Below are 21992 nucleotides of genomic sequence, written 5' to 3'. Positions count from 1 at the left end.
TCCCTTTTTTCTCCGCATGCAAGTGTGGCATACACTCGGCCATCTTTTTTCGTGCTTGAGCAAGCACTGCTCGCCCACTCTCGATGTCAGAGAAGTTCTTCAACTTCATGCTCCGCTGAATCAACAAGTCAGCATTTTAATCATCCGTTCTGCCTCAGCCACTTCCTTTTTGGCTTGGTCATTGGTAAGTTCCACATTCGGTGAACTTTGCTCTGCATCTATACGCATACGCTTTGATGGTCGCTCTTCAGCTGCAAGGCGCTCCGCATACCGTCTTGATGCCCCCTTGACAGCCTTGATGACATCGGAATTGACTGGAAATGAGCACGGGTCACTGTCAAACCTCTTTGAATAGACATTATGTGACGTATGCCATTTACGCTTGAGAGACAAAGATTTGACCTGTCGTGCAGGACTCTTGAGTTTTCACTAAATCCACGCTCAACATCGCCATTGCCATGCCGAAGTGATAGAAGTGCCTTGACTAGCTTGGACAATAGCGGATATTTTGGCCCACCCTGACCATCTTTCATGATGAAAACTTGATGCCAGTATTTGTCCAGTGGCATGTCAGAACCTGCATGTAACTGGATTCAAGTTTAGCACTGTCAATTCATCAAGAAGAGATGAAACTTCAGCGGGTTGAACCACCTGGGCTGCACACTTTGCAAGATATCTGAAGGAGTCTCTTGAAGATTCCGCACTATGATTGCTCGGATGCAGGCACCTGACATGTTGGAGCATCTGATTCTCAAGAGGAAGTTTTGCCATCAAGTACTTCGAACATGTATCGTAGAACGACCTTGCTCCTAGCCGGAACGCAGCTTTCTCTGCAGCAGTCCAGGTATTAATAGCTTCTTCGGTGTCTGCTCCTACCTCTACATGTTGTTTCCAGTTCCGAGAGGACTCAACGTCAATGGATGCAAGCTGACTGCCTGACTTTGCCTGAAACACTTCGGTCCTTAAAAACCTTCCCAAGATTTTTTTAGCAGCATCACCATTTCATCATAAAGAATGTGAAGCAGGGGTTCGGTTCCCTGAAACAGTTTTAGGAACCTTGTAAGAAGTTCACCAGCATTTTTCACAAACAGAGCTTTGGCACAAAGGGTTTTGTCATTCAGACTGCTCCTTAACCTTTTGGCAATGTTGCCTCCAGCACGTACTGGAGTATTGGCGGAAAGGACACTCTTCAGGGCATCAATCTGTTCAAGCAGTCTGTCTACTGCTGGCACGAGTGACAGCCAGCGGCAATTTACATGCCGTAGAAATATGGCTTTCAGGCAATCCAAGCACCTGTTGTTGCTCCTTCAGCAGGCCACACTGTGCAGCAGAGTGTTTGAAGTAATAATACACATCATTTACGACAGTTTCGACCTCACTGCCGAATGAATCCAAGGCACGTGAGAAGGCGTTGTGCACCTTATGTAGGGATCACTCCCCAATATCTATCAGGGGACCGTGCTGCTGGATAAGTTTATTTTTTAGTGACTTCATTACGTTTGGTCCATCACTAAAAAATGCAAAGAAGCCAGCACTGGGAACACTCTCAATAGCCTCATTTACACATCTTAGAAGGTCGTTCGCAGATGCCTTATTTAACCGAAAGGACTGCAGGTGTTCCACAACCACCATTTTCTGGGCATCGGAAAAGTATCGCATAATGATGTCCATTTGCTGACAGCGCTGTTCCGGAAGAGGTGTCTCATCTATACAGATGCTGTAGAAAACACTCGGTCGGTTGACTTCTTTAAGCACAAGGCTCTTAAAGTAGGGTCCAAGGCCATCTGACACGACATACGACACTTTTTTTCTGCTACACGAAAAGCCTTTTGCCACCTTCGAATCTGGAAACATTGCTCGGTAGAGAGGTGTAGCTGTGTCTCCCCAGCTATAAGGAATCCCCTTAAGTGTGACAGGCAGGACGAACAGTGTTTCACTGGCTGTGACACGATGATTATACGACGCAATGGTGGACGCAGCTGAAAAATTCAGGACGGCTTGAACTGCTGCTGGTCGCTTAAGTTTCCCATTAGGACCACGTAGCTGCTTCGTACGCTCCAAGTGCTTTTTGCTTTGCGAGTGGCGCTTCACTGCAGTCACACCATGAAACGCACAGTTGATTGTCTGGCAACACACGACACAAAAAGCATCTTCTCTTTCACCAGCCCTACACCACGCCTCAAAAAGATCACCGTTGGCATCCACGTCTTTCAGGAGGTCCGCATTGAACTTACTGTTGCGTCCTGCAAAAAAGCAAATTTATTGTGCTGTCAGCATGGTCTTATAAAGCACTACAGGCCGATACATATGCTAGAGATTCTTGCGAAAACGCCGCCACGTTTCTGTGTCAGAAAGCTTGTTCCGCAAGTGCGTTTTGCACTGTCAGCCTCATGCGTATTTCCTACCAAATGTAAACATTAGGGAGTTTTAGAATAGTGTATGCTAAGTTAGCGTTCGCAAGAGGTTAGCGCACGACGCATCCTCAGTGGCGCGAAACACTAACACAAAGCTCGAATCTTGAGTTTCGTAAACGGAGCAATAAAACGAGGTCAGAGAAATGTGAGTGGAATTCATCCTTTATGATATGGCACGTGCTGGCTGCGTGCATTCAAACGCACTGCGCACCACGAGCGAATAGGCAAGCGCAAATGCGCAACCAAGCAAAGCACGCGCGCGCGCGAGCAAAAAAAACAAAAACAAAAGGCGTCTCCCGCAAGCAAAAAAGGAAAACGGCGTGCGGCGTGGAAGAAAAAGCAAGCGCGCAAAGAAAAAAAAAAAAAAAACCCCGTCGCGCCGCATGGAAGAGAAAGAGAAAAAACAAAAGAAAAAAAAAAAACGGCGCCTGGAGTAGCAGGAAGAGAGGGCGAGAAGCGAGCCGAGCGAGCGGCTGTTGTTACTGTTGCCCTGACGACGCAAGCAACGTAATGACTACGTAATCTCCACGCAACCGCCGCGAGAACTTGGCGCCCTAATCTTGGCGCTCTCGGCGATAACGTCGGCGGAGTTCGAATTTCGTGTCCCTATGGAAGGTACACGGAGTGACCGACCCCTGGTTAGCGTACGACGCATGCGCAGTGGCGACAAATGGAACGGGCAGACCACACAAGCCTAAAAAATGCTGCGTCGCCGTACGATTCGGTCACCACGAGCACTGTTGCTTAGCCACTACAGTGCTGTACCCGCGTGCGCGATAACTTACTGCCAATATTAGAACCATCGTGCAGTCACACCGAGTCAAGCAGCATGCTACAAAACAGCAAATACAGTGCGTCCTCAACGGTAAAGTAAGCCCCACAAAGGCATAAAGAAAATTAGCAGCGACACATTCACTACCACAGAAAAATCTTAACAGTAATTTATTTTAGGCCTAAAATCATCAAGATAATGAAATGGGGGGGGGGGGGGGTAGGGGGGACTTCGAGCGCACACAGATAAACGTGATACGGGCAAGCAGCTAACAAACTTACCTTTGAGAGTGGAGAGTGCCATGACGCCACCGCCGTGCAGGACGCGCGTAGTCGTACAACCATACAACACCGCTATGCTCGCGATGGGAGTTCATGCCGCCGGTACGACTGCGAGGCTGCGGCACGCAGCGAAAACTGGGAATGAGCCGCAACTGCACTAAGCTCAAACGACAGTGCCACCAGGTACCGACACTACACAGTGACAAGCCCACGCACAACTACAGCCATCATAACACGTGGGCACATGGGCCAACAATAATAACAAACCCACGCCGCCCACGCATTGGATTGGATTGGCTCTGCCTACGAATGGCACGAGAGGCGGCAACCTATCTGCCACCTGGTGTTGCTGAAAAATCGCCTTGACGGTGGCCTCCGAGATAAAGCGGCGCATTTCCAGGTAATCTCGGAGGCTATGCGTAGCAGCTTTGGAGCAGTTCTGCTCATTTGTAGCATGGATGTAGCAGCTTTCACGAAATGTAGCAGGTTGGAGCAATGGTGCTCATTTGTAGCATAGATGTAGCAGCTTTAATGAAATGTAGCAGCTTGGAGCAATTGTAGCAGCTTTCCCGTCACTGTGACTGCCGGCTCTTTTCCCAGCCGCCGAGGGTTGCGAGCCGGACATTGGCGGCCGCCGAAGTCGCTGCGCCGAATTGACCACAGGCATCTCCAAAGCCTGGGGTAGCTCGATTGTAGTCCGGGGCAGCAGCGCTGACGATGTGCAGGTGACAGCAAACCAGGGGTGACTCCGCTCACGCTGCGTACACTCAACGCACTCGACAAACACTAAAGTAGTGCAAGGGAGAGAAATTCGGCATACGCATCGCCCACGTGGTACGATGTTCAATTCGGCTGGCATTGCAGATGCTAAGTTCATGTGAACAAAGCTTGCTTTCCTGAGTCGAACGAGTAATTTCAATTCGTGCGAGGCGAGCTAATGAAGGAAGCAATGTGCGACACCTCAACACCACGGTCCACCAGGTTGTGTCCCTCAACGTGCGACAGGCGGCTTTGTTAAGCCTTAGGCCTAAAGCGTCGCTACTTTGACAATAACCGGCATCCAAAAAAAAAAAAAAACACCCAAAATGGGCACAAGAACAGGCAGCCGCGAGGAGACGTTAGCTCTGTGAGGTGGTCCTACCCCGCTCGGTGCACACAGCATCCGAGTTGACGGCGCCCACCGTCCCAGACGGTGTCGGAGTGCCCGGTGCCAGGCCGCAATACCAGTCAGCCCGTAGCGGCACCCGTGGCCCGCGGCCACCCGGCTCACTGAGCCTCGATTTCCTAAGTCAAAGATATAGAAGAAGCTATTTACATAAGAAATTCGGATCACCCACGAGGCTTCCGTACTCACTCGCTTCAGGCTTGCCAATGCTCCGCGGGCGCTAGGCCTCGCTCTCCCAGGATGCAGACCACGTGGCTCTCGTACTGACGAGTGTACTTCAAAACACTCGCGAAAAGGCTTAGCATGTTGAAAAGTTCAAACACGCTACAGCAACCGTCGCCTCCCTCAAGAAAGCACACCGCCGACACTAGCGATCAAAATCCACGCTAGGACTACGCTTCGGTTGAAACATCTCGAACCGAGCAAAACTGTTAAAATTATCGTCCGATGCCCCAAGAGCCCCACGTTGGGCAGTCAGATATGGGGTCTCACACACGTGCTCTTGGGACAAAGGAACGACAACGCAGTAGTGCAGACAATAAAAATGGCATTTATTGCACCTTTCATACACTAATACATACTAGATAAATTACAACCAATAGAACATTCACACGGGCGCGCGACAAATCAAGGAAGTCCGACTCACCGCGACCTGATAGCGAGCGAATACGTTCGCCCCATGCTATGACACCATCGCCTAGTCGTTCACGTGTACAGTCACGCGAACGGTGGCGCGCTCGAACGATCCGTGTTCATCCATACCGGTGTCCCGCTCTAAGCCTCGCGCGACGGTCGCGCGAAGCGGGCCGGCGCACGTGCGAAGCGTTCCTGCGTGTTGGTCGCCGATCCCCAGCCAAAGAGAGAGCGCCTCCGACCTTTTTCTCCCAAGTGACCCCGCCGTTCGGTGTCGTTAGCATCACGACACTAGCGCCATCTCTCGCAACGCGCCGCAACCACCGCCGGGCTTAGCCACGCAGGAGACATGCGGGGACATGCGGGGAAAACAACATCAGGGGACGCGTGAGAGTCGCGCATCCCCACACGTCTCAATGCAGAACATTTACGCACTGGGGGGTGCCACAGTGATACTGTTAAGGAATACGTAGATGGTGAGAGAGGTGTAGAGCTTTGCGGTCAGCGGGAGTACTAAAGCTTTAACCGAGAGACGTGAACGACATCAGACAGGCGTGGGCGTCGGGGACGGCCTTCCACTTCAGGAATCACTTTGTAGGTGACGTCGCCGAGTCGTTGAACAATCCTATAGGGTCCAAAGTAGCGGAGCAAAAGTTTCTCCGACCGACCACGCTGGCGGATCGGTGTCCACACCCATACTTTATCACCAGGTTGATAAGTGACGTCTTGGTGACGAACATTGTATCGGTCGGCGTCGTTGTGTTGTTGGTAGCGGATACGCATTCGTGCGAGCTGGCGCGCCTCTTCGGCGCATTGCGTCCAACGTTGTTACAGCTTCCCGGCCATGCACCAAGCGAAAAGGGGTGAAGCCGGTAGTTTCTTGAACGGCAGTATTATACGCAAACGTAACATATGGGAGAACGTCGTCCCAGTTTTTGTGGTCGACGTCAACATACAAGGAAATCATATCAGCGATCGTTTTGTTTAGCGTTTCTGTGAGCCCATTCGTCTGGGGATGGTAAGCAGTGGCTTTGCGGTGAACTGTACCACTGAGATGCATATCTTCTGTGAGCTGCGCTGTAAATGCTGTGCCCCGGTCGGTTATAACCACTGTTGGAGCACCGTGGCAGAGTACGATGTCATGTACAAAGAGGGTCGCAATATCATTAGCAGTGCCTCGTGGGAGAGCTCGGGTTTCAATGTAACGTGTAAGGTAGTCTGTGGCAACAGCAATCCAACGGTTACCAGCTATCGACGTGGGGAATGGTCCAAGCAAATCTATGCCAACTTACTGAAAAAGGATCCGTGGAGGATCAACGGGATGGAAAAGTCCAGCGGGACGCACGGGTGGTGTGTTGCATCTCTGGCAGTCGCGGCATGTCTTCAAATATTGCTTTACGTCATGGCGAAGGTTAGGCCAGAAGTACTTTTGGCGTATGCGTGAAAATGTCCGTGCGAATCCCAAGTGGCCCGAAGATGGCTCGTCGTGAGAGACCCGCTAGATGTCGTCCCGTAGTGCGGACGGCACTACAAGGAGGCAGGTGGTTGCGGTCAAGTGAAAACCCAATTTGTAGAGGACGTCATCGTGGAGAAAATACGACGATAATGTTCGGACAAACATACGAGTCGGCTCTGGTAGACGGTTCTCAAGGTAGTCGATGAGAGGCCGGAGTTCTGAATCATCGCGCTGTTGCTTGCTGATGTCTGACACTGTGACAATGGAAAGAAATGCGTCCTCTTCATCAAGATCGAATGGCGATAGTTGAAGTGGAGCACGCGACAGGTAGTCGGCATCTGTGTGTTTACGCCCGGACTTGAACACTATCGTCATGTCATATTCTTGCAAGTGAAGACTCCAGCTTGCAAGACGGCCAGAGGGATCCTTCAGATTGGCGAGCCAGCACAATGAATGGTGATCTGTCACAACTCGAAACGATCGGCCGTACAAATATGGGTGGAACTTAGCAATTGAACACACAACAGCCAAGCATTCCTTCCCCATGGTGGAATAGTTCCTTTCAGCTGGAGACAAAGTGCGGCTTGCGTACCCAATGACGCGCTCGGCTCCATCTTGCCACTGTACGAAGACGGCACCAAGGCCAACGTTGCTGGCATCCGTGTGCAACTCGATGTCACTGTCTTCGTCAAAGTGTCCTAGAACTGGAGGTGTTTGCGGACGTTTCTGAAGTTCACAGAAGGCCTCTTGTTGGTCCTGCTTCCAGACAAACGGAACATTATTCTTTGTTAACCGCTGCAAAGGTTCGGCTATCCTTAAAAAGTTAGCCACGAAGTGTCTATAATATGCAGAAAGCCCTAGAAAACCCGGGCGCCTTCCTCTCTCGCGAGCGCGAGATTAAATTGCGGTTGTCGGCTGACCCTCGCACAGCGTACGGCGCAACCTAAACTTAAAATAAAAAAAAAAACGGATTCCGCTTAAGTGATTATGATGATGGTGCTGAGCTGACGGGGAAAAAAAAAAAACAAAAAAAAACAACAAAACAAAGCAAGTGCCGCTTTTTGGAATGTTTTGTCGGCCAAGGAAGAGCTGGCATGGCCTTGGAGACTGGAGGATAGCATGCGTGTACTAATCTTGAAGGCTATACAGGGGTCACTGGAAGCCAAGCCACCGGAAAATCCAACATGGCGGCCCCCAAGATCGGGTAGCGTGGCTCGGAGCGAGCGATTTAGTCCGGAAAATCGAACATTGCCACCTAGATTCGTCCGAAAAATCGGTCGCGAAAAATGCATTAGCTCTATGGGAATCCTGATGGTGCAACTATGAAGTCCGGATTATCCAACAAGTCCGAATTTTTGGAGTCCGAAAAATCCGTCGGCTATTGTATTCGAATGTTTGCCTATGCGTCCCATAGCGTAATTTGTGACGGCACGCTTGGAATCCCTTAGGATGTTTTTCGGTTTGAGAGTGAGTGCTAGCGCTATGGCCGCCTCCTCTGCTTCTAGGGTGGAGGGTGATTTAACGGATGCTGCAGTTCGGACGGTACCGTCTCTAGTCACCGCACAGATGATGTAATTTTGGGGGCCCTCTTTGGCCGCATCTACATAGACCACTTCTGTGTCATGTTTAAGTTTTTCGTCAAGTGCCTCGGCCCTTGCTTTGCCTCTATGATCATGTCTACCGGCCAGCATGTATTTGGGCAAGGGGCGCACCTCATGGGGCAAAGTGCTGGTATTCACGACTGAAATTGGTCACTAAAATTTGAAGAGTCCGTGACGACAGCTGCAAGATGCCGCGGGCTACACAAACCCGTCGAGCCAACAAGACTGACAGACTGCCTTCAGCGATTCCGAGATGGGGAGGATCGTCGTCTGTTTCCACAGTGATCAACGTAGTACTCTGTGGTGGCAAAGTAGCACAGTCGCCCGAAACGCGTAACGGGTGATAGTCGTCCAAATCAGTTGCACGTTTGCTGGAAAAAGTGACAAGCAACTCGCGAAGGTTTACGATTGCCCCGTACTCCCGAAGAAAGTCCATGCCAAGAATGACCTGTCTAGAGCACTCTGCCAGTATAATAAATGAAGTGACAAATGTGGCCACACGAATGCGTACCCTCGCAGTGCATTTGCCGATCGGCGTGAGAACATGACCGCCGGCTGTACAAAGCTTAGGTCCGGGCCACGGTGTCATCACATTGCGAAGTGCAGTAGCCAGTTGTCCGCTCAGAACAAAATAATCGGCACCAGTATCGACAAGAGTGGTTACCGGGTGGTTATCTACAGAAACGAGTATGTCGGCTGAAACAGGTTTACGGTTTTTGAACATAGGTACCGAAACTACGCAGTCGTCATTGTCGTCATCGTTGTCGTTGACGTCGTCGTCGGGGTGTCGCAGCGGAAGATCTTTAAAAGTGCGTTGGACAGCGGCCCCACCCCCCGAGGGTCGCTGTTCTTAGTTTCCCCAACTTGGGCTAGTGGGCCGGTTGCCCACAGAAGCGGAGAACGTAGTGTAGCAGCTAGGTGACGCCGATCGTCGAGGAGGTGGTGATCGTGACTGGCGCCTCTGTGGAGACGGAGATAGGCTCGTTGGCAGGGACTGTTCAAACGGTGGGAACTCCGCGTAAGGCGACGAATGTTGACTGGCCAGATATTGCTAAATTTCTCCCTCACGTGGGCGACGAGCGCCGGGGTGATATCCCTGGAGTCCTATTCGTCGGTAGTAGCAGGCACAGTACAAGTGGCCCGCTTCGCCACAGTGGAAGCAGAGTGGCTGATAGTCAGGTGTGCGCCACACGTCTGACTTTCGCGTATTGATTCGGGGGCTCGTGGACTCGTACATAGTTGTATGCGAAGCTTGACCCTGGAAGTGGCGCAGCGGTTCTTCAGAAGAAGGCAGGTTACGGTGGTTCACGGGCTGCGCAGGTAGCCTCACTGCGTACACATAAGTCAGTACAGGGGCGGCTTCAGGTCGGGTTTGCACGAATGGTTGTGCCGCCTGGCGGACTTCTTCGCAGACGATATCTGTGAGGGATGTTACGGTCGGCTGATATCGCACTCCCTGTAGTCAATCGAGCTCCTCCCGCATGACACTACACACAAGCTCTCGAAGCGCATCAGTGTCACAGGGCAACGAAAGAGAAGATGCTGATCCCAGGGTGATTTGGCGATCGTAGACCGAGGAGCGTTGCTGAAGGGCTCGCCCCATTGTTGTCGCCTCACTGACGAACTCAGCTACTGTAGCTGGAGGCCTTCGCATTAGTCCTGCAAACAACTGCTCTTTCACTGCTCGCATCAGCAGGCGGACCTTCTTCGCTTCTGTCATGCCTAAGTCAGCACGCTTGAAAAGCCACGACATCTCCTCTACAAACATGGCTACGCTTTCATTAGGCTTTTGAACCCTACTCTGAAGGGCTGGCTTTGCTCCCTCTTTTCTTGTGGGACTGCTGTACGTATCGCGTATCTGCCGTTGAAATTCTTGCGAGGTGGTGATAGATGGCTCGTGGTTAGCGAACCATGTTCGGGCACAGTCCTCTAGGGCGAAGTACACGTTCCTTAGCTTTTTCCGTTCATCCCAATCATTAACCTCGGCCACACGATCGAAGTCATCGAGCCAGTCTTCCACGTCCTCAAAAGGCTCACCATGGAACGATCACGGCCAGCGTGGCATGTGGAGAACCAGCAAAGCAGGAGGCTGTCCCGTACGTATGTCTCCTGTGTCTGCCTTGCGGTTGTGGTCGACATCCTCGGCAGATCTTGAAGGCCGTATTGCCAGGCCGCATAGACGCGTACCCAGCACCTCCATCAGTTTGTCACAAACGAAACCACAAAAGACTTAGGTCGACGCTATAGATCTTTTATAGAGCTATTCTGGCACCTTCGTCGTTGTCTTCTTCAATGAGCAACCCAACATGCCTAGCATGGAATTGCACAGAGTCGCTTTCAGTCGTGTCAAGGTCGTGTCAATTAGTTTCAGCTTTTAATTACATGGTTGCCATGATCATAAATGTTAGTGTCCATGTGCACTTCACTGAGTGACACTTATTATGCTTCATTCAGTGATATTTATATATTATGCCACGAAAATAAATGCTACTTCACTTGAAGTTAGCTAAGGAAACAAGTATGTAAAAATTGTAGTGGTCGAGTATTATCCTTACCGTAGTATGCCTTGCTGTTCGAGGTGTCGCTGGGCTATGCATAGGCAGTGCTGCCGAAGCGTCACCCTCAAGCGTGCTGGTAGGCCTTCGACTGGGAGACTGGACAAAATACATCAAGTGCAATGATGAGGGACTGTTTACTGCAACATAGCTTGAAATTGCTGACTGTGCAAACAAAATACCAGATGCACAGTTGAAGCTAAAGCCCAGGACTAATAGAGAGACCATCGGCTTGATTTAAAATTTAAGCACAATAACGACCACCAAGCAGGACATTGTTAGGGAGATCAGTGGCTGTGGTTATGTACTGTATTCCTTATCTACTGTCCCAAAAAATGATGTTGATCAAGCTTACCAGCACAGCTTGTATGTTATAAATTTTACTACAGTAGTAAATGTTGGAGCCTAGCAAGGGTGTTATTTATGCGTGCAATGAGAGGACATGGCTGAAGTATAATTCAGACAAGGAGTGTGTTTTCTTTATGCCAACGTTTTCCTTATGCAAAAAAAGCAGTTTTTCATCTTGCGTAACACTGCTTTGCTTCAGGTTGTTTTATTTTCCTTATCTTGTACTTACCCTACATCGACTAAAACGAGGTTATGATGTAGCATATATGGCTTTCATTCATGAGCACTTGCTTTTGCCAGTGTTTACAATGAAATTTGAACACACAACTCATGCAGTATGCTTGTCACCTGTGTCAAAAAGGGGCTGTAATGTAGCTAATGATAGGTTGATCAGTTCTATCTTTTTATTCATTCAGAGCATTACTATTAGATATCTTAAAATCGGTCGAAAACATCTTACAAAAAACTGTGTGACAAAGTCTCATGCATTTTGAAACTGCAATAATTACTTTAAAAGTGAAATCCAAAATATACATTACAGGGAAACACCAGATTTTTGACCAAGGCACACACATGAAAAAAGCAAACCCTGCGATCATTACCACAATCAAACATACCAGGACATGTTGGATTTCGGAAGGCTCATCAGCAATGTCTGAATCAGCGAAGGACGAGCTGGCAGTTGTAGCAGCACCCTCTGCTAGCACATCTGACGAGCCCTCGGAGATGTCCATGTCTGTTGTCGCTTCAGAGAGACCTGCCTGAATATAAGAAAAGCATACTTCAGGAATGGAGGGGGACATCTACCTCAGTCACGAAAAAGGCATGATCAAACTGGAAACATGCATTATGGCTGCATACTTACTGCCTCATCTTGATTCTGTGATGTTCCCGTGGATCAAGCTGCTTCACTTGAAGGTTGTCTCATAGCTGTAGCATCAACCTTTGCAAGCGTCTGCAGTTAAAGAATAACCCATCATATACTTTTAAGATCCAACAATAACATTTGCTGTGGAATGAATTCAAACAACCTTTGCAGAGTCATGCAAAAGGCCTGCATGATCTGTGCAGGCAGGCCCTACACACCACATCCCCTTGTGCAGAAAACTATGTTCGATCTAAAGTGCATTGTTTCAGAAAAGAAAAATCATAGACATAGCTGTAACACACACATAATGTAATGTAATGCCCCCTCTGTAATGCCTCCAGACCTTGAGGTTACTAATTAATGAATTAAAATAATGTTCACCCACATAATTTAAAGTACAACTGCGTAACTTCATCTCAACTGTCATTTGCCTGTTTAAAATTTGTTGACCAACACCATATCTTCTGGAAAAAAATTATATTTAACCTCAACATGGGAAGTACAACCTTGAGAGATTTCTTTATGCAAAAAAAAAAATTAATGCCATGATTGAACTATACACACAAGCAGAGTTGCTACGTGCATAATATTCTCTACTTATTAACTATTGCTAAAGTTAATATGTTACGTGAAGACTAATCTTTGCTGGTTTCTTCAATTATTTATAGTTTTATTACAATTTTAATTGTTTTCAGCTACAAGAAATACATACAAAATTCAGTCAATAATTTTTATAGCAGGAAATGCAATTGTTTAACAATAAATAGTTTCACTTTGTGGGCTTTTTAGGAGTGTATGCTAGCTGATAAAAATTTATTTCTCCTGAAAGTAATTTTAACACTTGTGGAATTTATGACAAAGTTGGAAAAAAATTACTGACTTGTATTGCACCATTGATTACACAGTGTGAAGGTCCAAGTAAAACACGGCAAATAGAGCATTCTATAGTATGCTTTGTTGCAACCTATCTAGAAAGCGTTAAGGCAGTGCTTTAGTTTAAATGAGAGTTTGTAATGACCTAGCATGCAATTGGAATACAATGGAAGTTGGAAAAAGTTTGCACAATTCCTTAAATATGAAGATGCAATCAGATCAGCCATATCCCAGGTATTATATTTAGCATTGAGTCATATATTTTGAAATGAGTCTAGCCCCAGTAATAAAATAAGTAAATATGAAAATTAGACTAATCAACTTTCTACACAACCAAATAGTCAGAAAATTGATTGTAAGTGCATGACTTGAATCCCTTTATCATGTAAAGGAGTTTCAATTTCAATTTATTAAATTGCAACAATGTTACAAACAAAATAAATCTAAACTTCTTGCATGAGGCCCATCCAGTGGGTTGAGCAGATTGCGCTGGGATCTACAGGTTCCTGCAGCTGTCTAGAGTACGCTCTAAAAAGTCTATGAATAAAGTTCTACCGAACCGAACCAAGACATAGAAAATTAGTACTGCAGGCAGACATGCAGTGTCACGTGCAACACAAACCTTAGTGGGGCCCGCAAGCGATGGTACTGCATTCACCATCAAGTGACCCTGGCCTTTGGTACCGCTCGCAAGATCACCATGGCCGAAGTGCTCCGAGCAAACAACGCTCCATTGTGATGGTGCCCACGCAGGTGAGCGGCACACGGCTAGGGCCCACTCTTCTCTCAGCTCACCCTGCCTTGGAAACCTATAGTGCATAATTTCAGTGTCAATGATCATTACTCGATCTGCACCAACATTTCAACTGAACAGAACAGAAAAGAGCAGTGCGACTCAGTTGCCGGCAATTATATATAGTACAGAACGAACACTTCCATTTCTCTTTCTAGTGTTGTCATCTATCGAGGGCAAATTTATTGTTTTCTTAAGTTTTATATCATAATGCACTTCTTTTTCAGACAACATCTCACTATTTCATCAGTTCATTCACACGAGCATGTATACATAGTCACTAGCAAATATTGCAGTTCTGTTTTCATAAATTAAAAAAATGTCACAGTTTCGCCCTAAGGGCGAAGCAATGAATGCGACAGCAACACAGCAATGTCATACGAAGTAAGGTGAGCGGCTTTGGTAGCAATATGAATTGTAGTAAACATGAGCTGATTAAGTAAGCAGGTGTGCTGCGGCGTAAGTAGACCGACATGAAGAGAGACTCGATGACCACGAGAAGGCGCGTGTGAAACAGTGGTGTTGATGAGAAGCGCTGCCCGTGGGCAGCGCGTGCGAAGGGACACACCTGTAGCGCTGCACTGCCGATCCGGGCAGCATTGCATGTGTAGCGTGCGTTGGAAAATGTGGCCCGACTATTACTAACTCTGGTGTGAGCGCGCACTAACAAACATGAATAGATCACACTGAATGACTGCAGACAACGACTGTCAAAACGCTGGCAGCAAGCGCATATACGCCGCAGCGGGCGAAGGTACGTGCGGTCTATCGCTTCAAAGGAAACTGAGCGGCGAATGCACAGCGCATAAAGGTCAGAGCCGTGTGGAGATAAGAGACGGTGCGAGCGAGCGACGAGCGCGGTTGTTGGCCGAGTAGAAATGCGCCCCCCCCCCCCCCCGCTTCCTCCGGCGCTCGCTTCCCACTTCCTTGCGTGCGCGTGGAAGATTGAGTGCGTTCGCTCTCCGTGACAGCGTGCGTCCCCTGCACGCTTCCGCTCGGGCATACGGCGCGCGGCGAAGATTTTATCTATACGGAACCTCACAGCGACGGCGACGGTGACGCCGACGGCAGAAATCCGGTGGAAGTGTCCATATAATTGCTATCGCAGTAAAATGTTCATTGAGCTTGCCTATGGAAGGACAGACCCTCACACCGATTTTCTGTTCGGTTAGGGCATCCTGGCACAACACACTTCATCATGCAGGTGCGCCTTGCTGACGGAATTTCTCGGCGGTCTGCTGAGAGGCCGAAGTCTTTGAGCAGAACGACAGCGCTGGCTGGGACCGTCTACCTTAACTATGGGCCGGCACGGCCCTAAATATGTTCGAAGTCCCCGGGTCGCCAGTGAATCCTTGGGCACAAGACGGGACGAATTTTCTTCCCGTGGGAAAGCAGTCGCTTCGGGCCTTGTACGCTCGCCTAATCGCCTACACATTTTTGCGGGGGCGAAAGGCATCATTGTTTCCCAGACGACGTCCCCAAACGCGACGAATCGTCGTCGGAAGGGCGGCTTGGTTGCCTTCACATGTTTACAGGGTGAAAGGTTTCCTCGTTTCCCTGAAACCGCCCCGAAACGCAACCAGTCGTCCCTCAGGTGGTCCTCCCGGAATGTTGGGCGCAATGCCGACGCCTTCGTTTGCAACAGCCTTGGCGCCTGTCTGCTAATTAAGCGGCGAGCTGCGTGGTGGTTCGGTGCGTTACAACGACGCGACTGCTTCACACGGATTCCTTCACATTCCTTCACTAACCTCGGCGCGCGTTTGCCACGCCTGCTATGTGCGCATATTTGACCCCTGCAAAGTGACCCGAGTAAAACCTACCGCTTGCCTATCACGTGAGGGCCTATTTCCCATCATCCTTTTCCTCTAAATTTTTTATGACTAGGCTTCAAGATTGTCACGTGACGCTCCCTCCTAGTTTTTTTCCTTCCTCCATGCCGTCGGAGTAGTAACCGCACAGAAGCACATTTTATTCTGAAGCGCATTTGTGCCGTCACTGTGGACGTCGCTTTGAGGTTCTGTGGAAAGTCCAAACACGGCAACATCGTCGCCGCACGCCGTACGCTGTGTGTAAAGCTTGCGGGGGTCAGCCGACTCAATCTAGCGTGCGAGAGAGAAGGGGAGAGGGGGCGGAAGCGCGCATCCGCGCTAGGTACGGTGGGGGAGGCGAGTAAGGGAGGCATTTACTTCGGTGGCGGCCGCCGTATCTTGAATGCGATCTGCGATGTGGAAAACGTGTGCGCCCGCGCGGGCTTATCTTCAAAGCGAACTGCAGACAAGGTCAATATCTTGCATTTCTTCGTCGAAGCACTCATTCTTGGAATGTCACACCAGGTACTGGATGCGTAGACGCGTGTCGTTTCGCACAAGCACGAAGCGTCAGAAACGAAGAGCGAGTGACACGATGGCGTCGTAGCGTCGTATAGCGTCACCTAGTGTCAGGTTAGTGAAGTGAAGCGCAGAGACTTGCGCAGTAAACAAAGAGTGGCGCTGCCAGCGCGTTGAAAAAAAAAACATTTTTTTTTCCTTCAGCAACATCAACAGAAAAATGGAGAGTGCCGTCTTGGCGGGCTCGGCCAGCTGCAGCAAGCGGCGGGATCAGGTTTGAATGAAGGAAGGGGGAAAGGTCACGCCCGCGGCAGCAAGATCGCCGGGTCGAGGCATGCAGGCCCGCCTCGCACACATGCACTCGTGCGCTCGCTTCGCATTCCGTCGCGGCGGAGAAGGTACTTCCGCTTGCTGCTCATGCAAAAATGACAAAATTTGGGGCGAAATCTCTACGTTGTCGGCGGGGAACATTCGTTATTTCGAGAGCGTCTCCCACAGCCACTTTGTTACGTAGAGGTCTCAAATACATGTGCTCCTATGGAGTAACGGCGGGGAATAGAAAAACTTCGTTATATCCAAGAATTCGTTATATGGAGGTTCGTTATAAGCAGGTTTAACTGTAGTTTCATGCACCATAATATGTTGTTTTTTATAATTATGCCTCTTGATATAGGCATTTGTTTATTGTCTCTTACCATTGTACGGTACTTTGCACATTCTTTTGTTTTCCTTCTATGTTGGTAATCTTGCTGCTTTAAAGTTTAACCCATGCTTTGTGTACATTTTTTTTTTAAATTCGAACCGAGGGTCCCACTGCAGTCTTTGACTTTGGGACCCTCATCTGTATACTAAGTTTTTACATAATCAATGTATTGAATGAATAATAAACTGAAACTCAAACCTGCATGCCAAATTTAATCAATTTACTCCCATAAATAAAAAAAAGTTTTCATTGCCACGTCCCCCTTAAATACATGGTTGAAAGTTTAGTTGCAAGTCAGCATCTGTGGATGCTTCCAACTGTCTTCTCTCTCTTTTACGCTGCTATACAAGCATTCCGTTTTCTACAAAAAAACCAAACAGTCCAGTCTGGCTATCACTGACCAATTCACAAGCTAGAGGGCAGGTTTGCAAACAGATTGTGGGTATACTAAACCTATATTCTTGTGTTATCCAGACCTAACTGGCTTTCTCTATGCACTAATGTTTCCGAACTCTATATGCATCAGCACGCTTTAAATGTGCCGCATAGACGCATTGATATATACGTGGTTTTGCATACACTAATGCAAGATGCAATTTTCACCCTACTACTTCAACTGCCTCATTTTTACATGCTTCTTTTTTTAAAATATGCATGTGTGCAAATAATTTCAAGTTGATATACGTTCTGGAAAACCTGAAATTTTTTTACCTTATACCATATGTACTACAGCGTCTCTGTATGGATCCTGCTGAAATGCACTTAACTCCTTTGCCTGCTTTGAGGCATTGTCGCAAGGTCCAAAATGGAGGCAAATTCCTCTTCGCTGCTATTTTGTCCATAAAGGTACTGTGACCTGCTTGCAACAATATTAAAATTAAAAGCTTGCCCCAAGTTCAGAAAGTTTCAGATGCAGTTGCTGCAAATGCTGTTCACAGCAAGATATGGACAGTAAGAGAACTATTGCAGTCCTGACGTTGCTGAAGTTTACTGCAAAGCTATTCTATGGCACTTACGGAAGTCACTGCCCCATGAACAGCCTTGGCAGATTGTCTTTGCACTACTTCAATATACCCAGACTTGCAACCAGAAAGGTCACTGTGGGCACTGCTAGTGTGAAGCAAAACACAGGAGGAGAGCATGAAAGGCAATCACACTTCTGCCGGAACTGATGGTGACATGTTTCCACCTACTTTCTCACTCAGCTCGTCACTTCCTATTTGCTTCTGGCACTCACATGGACACAGCTGTTAAGATGTTTGTGTATTCTAGAGCTCAGACTGCAACAGTAAGAGAAAAATGGTGAAATCACTCCCTACCAACATCCTCAACTTTTCGATTTACTTTTGTTCAATTTAAGCAACCATTTCAGCTTCTCTTTTCTGCTACTTATACTTCAATAATATCAATAAAAGTTCCTAATAGGTCACTGAAATGTATACCTGTGGAAAAGATGTTGCTTCTTAAACAGTAACGACCACATCTGCTTAATGTCCTTGGCCGAGTGTACTGGCTCTGAAAAAGTTATAAAGGCTCTGATCAAAGTCTAGCACTCTCTCACTGCCTTCCTCTAGAGGGGGATGTCCTCATCACATGGTACTTTCGATGCTTGCATAGCCAAAAGTTTTTTTTGACGACTCTAGCTCAAGAGGCGTTAATGCGACAGTAGCAGGCTGCCAATCAATGCAGCCACATGAAGAATTTGTTTGTTTTCTTGTCTGTGCACTACCAGAGAGTGCTTCTGCGAGATGCTTACAGCCTCCGCGGGTGTTCTCAATCCTTGGTTCAATCTTGTAGGCGAGGCCCACCGAGGAAACAGAATTTGAGCTGGAGTAAGGGTCAGCAAGTGACTGTGGGAACTTGCTGACAGCATAGTTTGCGATGTTCCCGATTCCTTTTGCAGAAGATCGGTCTTCCACTTCTCGGCATGCAGCTGCTATCATTCTGACTATTTCCTGTTTTTGTGGCAGCTGAAGACATGCACCTTTGTCTAAGGCATCCAACACATCCTGGCTAAGGCTTTTCAAGTAACACTCACCATCACACTGAACTAGCTTTCATGCAATTACACTATAGCTCACATTGGCATTCCCTCTGGCCCTCAATTCGCCATTCAGATTTGAATGGAGTTCACTCACGTTCACTTATAAATCTTTCTCATCACCGCCTCTTCCTCATGCTGGCAGCTAAACTCACTGCCACTGGATCTCGACTCATATTTACTATTGTTGACACTTGTTCAAACTTGTGCCTACCCATGCACACTTAGTACTCCCGCTCACATTCACAGGAGATCCACCACATTCATGTAAACATCCACTATAGATTCCAAGGCATATTAAGAGAACACACATGTAAAGATGCACCAAGTCGAACACATAAATGCAGAAGGAGTCAAAGCGACGCCTTAAGTGAAATGCGAAATTAATTTATTCACAAAGGGTACTCATTAAAAACCTTTCTGCATTGATTTGGCATGAAAAGCTTTATTATTAACAGTTGAAGTGAACGCCAAAAATTGTGGTTTTAAATTTGTGCCCCCTTGTGGTTACGATCACGTGTGCCTGTCGTCACAGATTCTTGAGTAATTTCGTGTACTTTGGCCACATATGAGCATAAAAGAGCCCAGTTTTTTACAGCTCGACATTCTGGGTGTTTTCAATGGCAATGTTTCGAAGGCAGGATTCTATACTGATCAACAGCTTGGTGGATCCCTACGAACCAACTGCAGATGGTGACTTAAGCACGATGCAGTGGCGCAGATGGCTGTAGCAATAGCCGACTGGGGCTATTTTAGGCACCCCCCGAAAAGGCATGTAAAGAAAACAGTTCTGAAGTTTTTCCTAATTTCTTGCAGATCCTAAAGCAACTCCTGGGTCACGGACCCGAGCACATGGGGGTTGGACCCTCCCGCGTGTAGCCGTGCGCGGCTTAGCCATGTCTGGGGAAAGGGGGATCCTGGGGGTTGAGCCGATGCTGGGTGTTCGGACCTTTAAGGCCCCCTGGCGGAAGCAACACACCTCTTCGGCCTCTGCTTCACATAGACGGCACCCTCTGACTGACCCACCCGGGGGAAATCGGCAGTCGCCCTTTCCTGTCCTCCTCCTCTATCTTCGCCTTTCTCTCTGACTTTCAATCTTTCCTGTCTCCTACTCGCTTCCTTTTACTTCTGATTTTCTGGGCGGCAAGGGTTAACCTTGTGTGGGTAGCCAACCTTGGGTATTCCATATTTGGTTATAGTAGTGACGTACAGCTGGCGTCTGCAGGTCTTGTGTTCACAGGCCCTGCAGCGTCCCCTTGATGGGCTCCATGGTGGGTGGCTGGCGTTGCTGCCGAAAACACAGATATTCTTATGGCTAGCCCTTTTCCACCACTCCCTGATCGCCGTCAAAAAAGAGGGCGCACCGAAGATGTATTCCAGTTCTTTGGACGTCAAAGACAAGATTTCCCACGATTTCATGTCATCCACTCAGAAAAACCAGAAAAGCAAGTTCGAACAATCTCCCCTTTTCTTGTTTCGAAATCTCTAACTCAGGCTCTAGGACCAGGTTATAAGGCATCGAGGATGGCAAGTGGTGATCTCCTCTTGGAGCTCCATGATCGCAAACAATATGAAAAGCTGCCGAATCTAGTGTCCTTTGGGGACGTCCAAGTAACAGCAACTCAGCACCGTACTATGAACACCACCCGCGGAGTTGTTTCAGACGAAGATTTGATGGAGCTGACTGAGGCTGAACTCTTGGAGGGCTTCAGTGAGCAGAATGTCATCAATGTTAAACGGATTAAGATGAGACGAGACGGCAAGGAAATTCAGACTAAGCACCTTGTGCTCACTTTTGGTTCATGTGATCTGCCCGACTCCATCGAGGCCGGGTACATCAAACTTTGTGTTAGACCCATACGTGCCAAATCCCCTCAGATGTTTCAAATGCCAGCGATTCGGCCACAGTTCGCAAAACTGCTGAGGCCGCCAAACTTGTGCGAAATGCAGTGCACACGAACACACTTCTGAATCTTGTGAAAACTCTCTCCACTGTGTAAACTGTGATGGGGAACATGCCGCATACTCGCGGTCCTGCCCATCCTGGAAAAAAGAAAAGGAAATTGTTACAAATAAAGTCAAACAAAACATTTTGTTTAAAGAGGCACGAAGGCAGGTGTCCTACCTGCCAAAAACCAGCTTTGCCGAAGTGGTGCGTCAGGGGGCTGCGCCACAATGGCTTTCGGCGGCTGTCTGGCACACGCGTAGTGAGCCAGCAGTGACGCCATCCGCCCCCTCGGCGGCTGCAGCTAGTGCTGCTCCGCCGTCTCAGAAAAAGGGGCCATCGACCTCCAGGCTGGTGGCCTCAAGGGTCTCGTCCCTCGAGACGAGGCCTTCAACACGAACAAACCGCTCTCAAGAGCGGGTGTCCAGCGCGCCGCAAGAGCCGATGGACACATCTTCTAGCCAGACGGCGCAGCCAGCGCCTAAGGAGCGGCGAGAATCTCTCGACCGCTCCAAAAAAGAGAAACCCCGCATTACAGGGCCTCTAAAGGGTTCTGTAAGCTAACTTTCTTGTCCTAAACACACAGCACAACACTCCTTTTAATATGGGCACTCAAATAGTTCACTGGAACGTCAGAGGCCTCCTCCAAAATCTTGACGACGTTAAAGAACTCCTCCGCAAGTTTAGTCCCAGGGTGCTGTGTGTTCAGGAAACACACCTCAAACATACACAAACAAATTTCCTCACACAGTATGCTATTTTTCGCAAAGACCGCGATGACACTGTTTTGTCATCCTGTGGTGTTGCTATCATAGTTGACAGAGGTTTTGCCTGTCGGGAAATAAAACTTCGTACGCCCCTGGAGGCAGTTGCTATCCAAGGGGTGCTGTTTGACAAGCTAGTCACTATCAGCTCTATATACATCCCTCCAAATTATCAAATTAATAAAACCAAATTTCAAAACTACATAGATGAACTTCCGGCTCCATACATAGTTGTCGGAGATTTAAACGCACATAACTCATTGTGGGGAGACTCGTTGCGATGCGAGAGGTCGCCTAATCGAAAACTTTCTCTTTTCCTCAGGAGCATGTATACTTAATAAGAAAGAGCCAACATACTACAGTGTGGCACATAATACATACTCCTCCATAGATTTAACTATAGTATCGAGCACACTAATGCCGTACCTAGAGTGGTCCGTTCTCAAGAACCCT

The 21992-nt window shown here is 48.2% G+C and overlaps 1 protein-coding gene and 1 long non-coding RNA gene across 2 annotated transcripts in view; both read right to left on the bottom strand.

The window, feature by feature from the left end:
• Positions 1–21992, bottom strand: part of LOC119437127 (uncharacterized) — a 43188-nt gene that overhangs the window by 6254 nt on the left and 14942 nt on the right. Inside the window, exons 6-10 of the long non-coding RNA XR_005189236.2 lie at positions 18232–18304; positions 13589–13775; positions 12091–12180; positions 11843–11986; positions 10878–10976 (exon numbers count right to left, since the gene is read on the bottom strand). This is a non-coding gene — a long non-coding RNA (uncharacterized LOC119437127). The remainder of the gene's footprint in view (positions 1–10877; positions 10977–11842; positions 11987–12090; positions 12181–13588; positions 13776–18231; positions 18305–21992) is intronic.
• LOC119440013 (uncharacterized) lies at positions 1286–3588 on the bottom strand. The gene is made up of 2 exons (XM_049660303.1): positions 3468–3588; positions 1286–2243 (listed from the first exon to the last, which is right to left on the bottom strand). Exons 1-2 carry the CDS (start codon positions 3487–3489, stop codon positions 1432–1434), a joined length of 834 nt encoding a protein of 277 aa, XP_049516260.1. The 5' UTR covers positions 3490–3588; the 3' UTR covers positions 1286–1431.

Source organism: Dermacentor silvarum, chromosome 1 (assembly GCF_013339745.2).
Source record: "Dermacentor silvarum isolate Dsil-2018 chromosome 1, BIME_Dsil_1.4, whole genome shotgun sequence".
NCBI lineage: Eukaryota > Metazoa > Arthropoda > Arachnida > Ixodida > Ixodidae > Dermacentor > Dermacentor silvarum.
The sequence above is the reverse complement of the archived record's forward strand: the minus strand, read 5'-3'. Positions and strand labels throughout refer to the sequence as shown.

Bases quoted from the DNA above. Each gene is read 5' to 3' on its own strand.
- LOC119440013 (XM_049660303.1), bottom strand. From the start codon at position 3,489: ATGGCACTCTCCACTCTCAAAG. The intron at 2,244-3,467 runs GTAAGTTTGTTA...GCTTTTTTGCAG, and splicing joins GGCACTCTCCACTCTCAAAG to GACGCAACAGTAAGTTCAAT.